The 7211-nt window shown below is 42.3% G+C and overlaps 1 protein-coding gene across 1 annotated transcript in view; it reads right to left on the minus strand.

Annotated features, from left to right (window-relative positions):
* LOC138854998 (uncharacterized) overlaps positions 1-5673 on the minus strand; it is a 289676-nt gene extending 284003 nt beyond the window's left edge. The window contains exons 1-2 of the mRNA XM_070101513.1: positions 5641-5673; positions 5357-5489 (exon numbers count right to left, since the gene is read on the minus strand). Coding sequence (XP_069957614.1) covers positions 5357-5489; positions 5641-5673 — 166 coding nt within the window. The remainder of the gene's footprint in view (positions 1-5356; positions 5490-5640) is intronic.
* Between the last annotated feature and the right edge of the window lie 1538 nt (positions 5674-7211).

Genomic DNA, 7211 nt, shown 5'->3' on the forward strand with positions numbered 1-7211 from the left:
TCGCTCATCTTCCCTGGGGTCCGAAGGGGAGGGGGGGTTTAAGCTCATTGTAGAACTCTCGACTACATTCAGCTCTCATTTTATCGAAACTCGATTATGGCGACCAGATGTATTCAGCGGCCTCTCCTGCAACTCTCTCTAGCCTTAATCCCATCCATCACCAGGGATTACGTTTATGCCTCGGTGCTTTTCGCTCTTTAGCGGGTTGAGATCCTCTATGCAGAGGCGAATATTCCATCTGTATCCGATCACCGTAATACTCAGTGCCTCGCTATTATGTTCGCTCTCATGACCTCCACAATCCTTCTATATATAGGAAGGACACTGATGTTAGTAGACGTTCTATATTTGTTCGTCTCCCCTCTTTACTCCGTCCATTTTTTCTTCGCTTACATTTGCTTTTGTCTTCTCTTCAGTTACCACCTTTCTATGTTCATGTAGCATCTCACTTTTCCCTGCCCCCTTCAGAAGTTCCAACGGCTCGTGTCTGTTCTTTCCACTGTTATGCACGAAAGCCCAGCTGCCTACGGTGGTTTCTCGCTGTCTTTTTCTTAACTCCTTCTGATCTAATTCTCATGCCATCGCAGTGTACACCGATGGTTCTAAGTCTTCTGACGGCGTCGGAATAGTAGCAGTGTTTCCGGACAGTGTCGTGCGAGGACATTTATTATACTCGGCTAGTATTTTTACGGCTGAATTGTTTGCCATTCTCATAGCACTTATCCGTATTGCATCTATGCTTGTGTCACCATCTGTGGTCGTTTCAGACACTCTTATTGCTTTACAGGCTATACGAAAATTTTATACACCTTATCCCCTGGTTCTTCTATCCAATTTTGGTTACGTCATATCTCTAGCAAGCACAAAGATATTATTTTTTGTTGGGTGCCTGGTCATGTTGATGTACAGGACAATGAACAGTCAGACACTGCTGCATGGTCAGCAGTACATGACCTCCCACTTTCATATAGAGGTGCTCCTCTCACAGACTATTTTGCTGTAATTGCTACCCACATTCTCAACCGATGGTAACAACGTTGGTCTTATCTGCTCCAGAACAAACTACAGTCTATTAAACCGAGTATAGGTTTCTGGCCGTCATCTAATCATCTTATCTTCGCATCGGCCACGCTCGTCTTACCAGCATCTCATGGAGAGGCGCCCTGTTCCTCTCTGTAAGAACGGTCAAGTTCCTGTTTCTGTTAGCCACATTCTCTTAGACTGCCCACTCTATCAACGAGCACGCAGAATTTACCTCCAACGTCGTCTTCCCTCTGCTGCCCTTACTTTACCTTCCATTTTTGCTGATGGATCCTCCTTTAACCCAGACTCATTGACTTTTTGACAGCAACTGATTTACTGCACAAACTCTGATGATAATGTCTCTAGTACTCCTCACAGCCCTTTCTACCTCAATCTCTCGCTTCCCTCTACCCCTGCACTATCCACTGCCCTAATAATCGTCGCTCTCTTGCTACCCAGTGCCCCTGCATCCTTCCCTGCCCTGCTGTACTGTATGACCCTTGTAGGTTTAGCGCATCTTTTTGATTATAATAAATTTCTTTTATGCGTTAAAGCTGATTAATTACAAATATATTCTAGTTTTTACCCAGAATCCCTGAAAATCTCAGAGTATGAATAACATTTACCTGGAGTTTACCTGGAGAGAGTTCCGGGGGTCAACGCCCCCGCGGCCCGGTCCGTGACCAGGCCTCCTGGTGGATCAGAGCCTGATCAACCAGGCTGTTGCTGCTGGCTGCACGCAAACCAACGTACGAGCCACAGCCCGGCTGGTCAGGAACCGACTTTAGGTGCTTGTCCAGTGCCAGCTTGAAGACTGCCAGGGGTCTGTTGGTAATCCCCCTTATGTATGCTGGGAGGCAGTTGAACAGTCTGGGGCCCCTGACACTTATTGTATGGTCTCTTAACGTGCTAGTGACACCCCTGCTTTTCATTGGGGGGATGTTGCATCGTCTGCCAAGTCTTTTGCTTTCGTAGTGAGTGATTTTCGTGTGCAAGTTCGGTACTAGTCCCTCTAGGATTTTCCAGGTGTATATAATCATGTATCTCTTCCGCCTGCGTTCCAGGGAATACAGGTTCAGGAACCTCAAGCGCTTCCAGTAATTGAGGTGTTTTATCTCCGTTATGCGCGCCGTGAAGGTTCTCTGTACATTTTCTAGGTCAGCAATTTCTTCTGCCTTGAAAGGTGCTGTTAGTGTGCAGCAATATTCCAGCCTAGATAGAACAAGTGATCTGAACAGTGTCATCATGGGCTTGGCCTCCCTAGTTTTGAAGGTTCTCATTATCCATCCTGTCATTTTTCTAGCAGATGCGATTGATACAATGTTATGGTCCTTGAAGGTGAGATCCTCCGACATGATCACTCCCAGGTCTTTGACGTTGGTGTTTCGCTCTATTTTGTGGCCAGAATTTGTTTTGTACTCTGATGAAGATTTAATTTCCTCGTGTTTGCCATATCTGAGTAATTGAAATTTCTCATCGTTGAACTTCATATGGTTTTCTGCAGCCCACTGAAAGATTTGGTTGATGTCCGCCTGGAGCCTTGCAGTGTCTGCAATGGAAGACACTGTCATGCAGATTCGGGTGTCATCTGCAAAGGAAGACACGGTGCTGTGGCTGACATCCTTGTCTATGTCGGTATGAGGATGAGGAACAAGATGGGAGCGAGTACTGTGCCTTGTGGAACAGAGCTTTTCACCGTAGCTGCCTCGGACTTTACTCTGTTGACGACTACTCTCTGTGTTCTGTTAGTGAGGAAATTATAGATCCTTCGACCGACTTTTCCTGTTATTCCTTTAGCACGCATTTTGTGCGCTATTACGCCATGGTCACACTTGTCGAAGGCTTTTGCAAAGTCTGTATATATTACATCTGCATTCTTTTTGTCTTCTAGTGCATCTAGGACCTTGTCGTAGTGATCCAATAGTTGAGACAGACAGGAGCGACCTGTTCTAAACCCATGTTGCCCTGGGTTGTGTAACTGATGGGTTTCTAGATGGGTGGTGATCTTGCTTCTTAGGACCCTTTCAAAGATTGTTATGATATGGGATGTTAGTGCTATCGGTCTGTAGTTCTTTGCTATTGCTTTACTGCCCCCTTTGTGGAGTGGGGCTATGTCTGTTGTTTTTAGTAACTGTGGAACAACCCCCGTGTCCATGCTCCCTTTCCATAGGATGGAAAAGGCTCGTGATAGGGGCTTCTTGCAGTTCTTGATGAACACGGAGTTCCATGAGTCTGGCCCTGGGGCAGAGTGCATGGGCATGTCATTTATCGCCTGTTCGAAGTCATTTGGCGTCAGGATAACATCAGATACGCTTGTGTTAACCAAATTCTGTGGCTCTCTCATAAAAAACTTTATTTTGATCTTCGACTCTGTCTGGTTAGCGGCTTGCTAAAAACTGAGTCATATTGGACTTGAGTAGCTCACTCATTTCCTTGCTGTCATCTGTGTAGGACCCATCTTGTTTAAGTAGGGGCCCAATACTGGACCGTTGTTCTCGACTTTGATTTGGCATAGGAGAAGAAATACTCTGGGTTTCTTTCGATTTCATTTATGGCTTTTAGTTCTTCCCGCGATTCCGACTCCTATAAGATTCCTTTAGCTTAAGTTCGATGCTTGCTATTTCTCTGACCAGTGTCTCCCTACACATTTCAGATATATTGACCTCTTTTAGCAGCTCTATTATTCTTTTCCGTCGCCTGTAAAGGGAGCGCCTGTCTCTTTCAATTTTACATCTACTCCTCCTTTTTCTTAGAGGAATAAGCCTTGTGCATACATCGAGTGCCACCAAGTTAATCTGTTCTAGGCATAAGTTGGGGTCTGTGTTGCTTAGTATATCTACCCAGCTTATATCGGTTAGGACTTGGTTTACTTGGTCCCACTTTGTTTTTGTTATTGAAGTTGAATTTGGTGAATGCTCCCTCGTGACTAATCTCATTATGTCGGTCTGGGGCTCCACACAGACATGTCCGAACCTCAATTATGTTGTGATCTGAGTATATTGTTTTTGATATGGTGACATTTCTTATCAGATCATCATTGTTAGTGAAGATGAGGTCTAGTGTATTCTCCAGTCTAGTAGGCTCTATTATTTGCTGGTTTAAATTGAATTTTGTGCAGAGATTTAAAAGCTCGTGTGAGTGTGAGTTTTCATCAGAGCTGCCTCCGGGGTTTTATTACTGCAACAACATTATTTGCTATATTCCTCCATTTTAGGTGGCTTAAGTTGAAATCCCCCAGGAGCAAGATGTTGGGTGGAGGAGCTGGAAGATTTTCCAGACAGTGGTCAATTTTTAACAGCTGTTCCTGGAATTGCTGGGATGTTGCATCCGGAGGTTTGTAGACTACCACAGTGACTAGGTTTTGGTTCTCGACCTTTACTGCTAGAACTTTCACTACATCATTTGAGGCATTAAGCAGTTCTGTGCAAACAAGTGACTCTGCAATGTACAGGCCAACCCCCCCCCCCCTTTTTTTTTGCCTGTTCACTCTGTTACATCTGTATAGGTTGTAACCTGGGATCCATATTTCGTTGTCCAAGTGATCCTTCGTCTAGCCATCTGTACATTATCTCCATACACAAATAACCCGCACATAGAAGAGAGGAGCTTACGACGACGTTTCGGTCCGACTTGGACCATTTACGAAGTCACACTTTGTAAACGGTCCAAGTTGGACCGAAACGTCGTCGTAAGCTCCTATCTTCTATGTGCGGGTTATTTATGTATTGTTCCAGTCACGGTATTGTGCCTTTTTTGTTATCTCTTTCCATGCTTTACCATACAGGAAGATGAGAACCAAAAAAAATTGATATACAGATTTCTCATAGAAATCCATAGGACAGACACACACAAACTATTAGAAAGGAAGGAATAGGACATATGGACTAAAAAAAACTCAAATGAGTCACAGGGATGTGGAACAATACTTTTCACGTATAAGGAGATGAGAATACTGAACGATGCAATAAAGAAGCGGCAGATCCAGATAGAAAACACAAATTAATGAATAGGTGAGAGAGAGAGAGAGAGAGAGAGAGAGAGAGAGAGAGAGAGAGAGAGAGAGAGAGAGAGAGAGAGAGAGAGAAACAGAAATTGAGTGTAAACGATCATCAATATTTTTCAGGCGGTGCCAAGAGAATTCTTGCTGCCACAACTAAATGAATAATCACTTTTTTCTTTTTGACATCATCAACGTGTTGACTAAAAGACATAATGAGACAGTCATGGGTTACAACTAGATAAAATTTCAATGAAAAAAAAAAAATTGAAGACGGGAGACAGTGAAGATAACTGGGTTTCTGTAACTTGAAACTAGAACACTCACATGATGTACCGTAGACGCTGAGTGTGACAGGTCTGGAGAGTTTAGGGTCAGTGTTGACCTGACACTCATATACGCCAGAGTCTCTCAGCTGAGCGTAAGTCAGCACCAGCGTCCACCGGTCGCTGCCAGGGTTGTGTACTACCTGTGGAGGGGCATAAAAGAACCTATATTACTTTTAAGAATAAGTACTCTACTGATTATAATAGTCATGTATATTTAGAGGAAAGTGATGCTGACCCTGAGTTTAATGGTCGAGATATATCAAAAACCTCGTTAATACTCCATATGCTGACCCTGAGTTTAATGCAACATTTATAATGCTCCATATGCAACATTTATAATACTCCATATGCAACATTTATAATACTCCATATGCAACATTTATAATACTCCATATGCAACATTTATAATACTCCATATGCAACATTTATAATGCTCCATATGCAACATTTATAATACTCCATATGCAACATTTATAATACTCCATATGCAACATTTATAATACTCCATATGCAACATTTATAATGCTCCATATGCAACATTTATAATACTCCATATGCAACATTTATAATACTCCATATGCAACATTTATAATACTCCATATGCAACATTTGTAATACTCCATATGCAACATTTGTAATACTCCATATGCAACATTTATAATACTCCATATGCAACATTTGTGCAACATCCTTTCATTTTTGATAAACTCATATTAAGTTTTGCTTTATATTTGTCTTATAATTTCTATAATTTGTCTTTTTATTGCAGTTACCATAATTTTTCGTCTGGGTCTGGTGCCGTGCTCCTTCCTTGAGTGGAGGTGACCACACTGGGTGGGTCATTGGGCTAATCCGGGGGGGGGGACATGGACCTGCTCCGCATGGGTCAGTAGGCCTGTTGCAGTGTTCCTTCTTTCTTATGTTCTTATGTAGAATCCACTAAAGAATGGTATATGTGATAACAAGTTATCTTCAGAAGGCAGGTAATCTAAAATCACGAAAAACATATTTAATATTAAGATATTTTCTGAACCACTGGAAAGACTAAAGCACAACAGAAATGTTGTCAGTTCAGTGGCAAGAACTTACTAGGCTCAATGTTGTTGTCAGTTCAGTGGCAAGAACTTACTAGGCTCAATGTTGTTGTCAGTTCAGTGGCAAGAACTTACTAGGCTCAATGTTGTTGTCAGTTCAGTGGCAAGAACTTACTAGGCTCAATGTTGTCAGTTCAGTGGCAAGAACTTACTAGGCTCAATGTTGTTGTCAGTTCAGTGGCAAGAACTTACTAGGCTCAATGTTGTTGTCAGTTCAGTGGCAAGAACTTACTAGGCTCAATGTTGTTGTCAGTTCAGTGGCAAGAACTTACTAGGCTCAATGTTGTTGTCAGTTCAGTGGCAAGAACTTACTAGGCTCAATGTTGTTGTCAGTTCAGTGGCAAGAACTAACTAGGCTCAGTGTTGTTGTCAGTTCAGTGGCAAGAACTAACTAGGCTCAGTGTTGTTGTCAGTTCAGTGGAAAGAACATACTAGGCTCAATGTTGATGTCAGTTCAGTGGCAAGAACTTACTAGGCTCAGTGTTGCTGTCAGTTCAGTGGAAAGAACATACTAGGCTCAATTCAGATTGCCAAAATTCCTGTCAATAAATATTATAATTTCATTATTATTAAAGATTCGCAGGCATTCTCCCGGTCGGGCCTTTTCCAAGTGGTGACCCGGCCTATAATTTCATGAAGGTGCGCAACAGTATCTACAAGTTACAGCAGATGAAGAAATTATTTTATCTTGGTACATACAAAAATAATGGTAATAATGATAAGAAAAACTTAATAATCACAATAATAATGTGTGGTGTTAATATTATG

Source organism: Cherax quadricarinatus, chromosome 77 (genome assembly GCF_038502225.1).
Source record: "Cherax quadricarinatus isolate ZL_2023a chromosome 77, ASM3850222v1, whole genome shotgun sequence".
NCBI lineage: Eukaryota > Metazoa > Arthropoda > Malacostraca > Decapoda > Parastacidae > Cherax > Cherax quadricarinatus.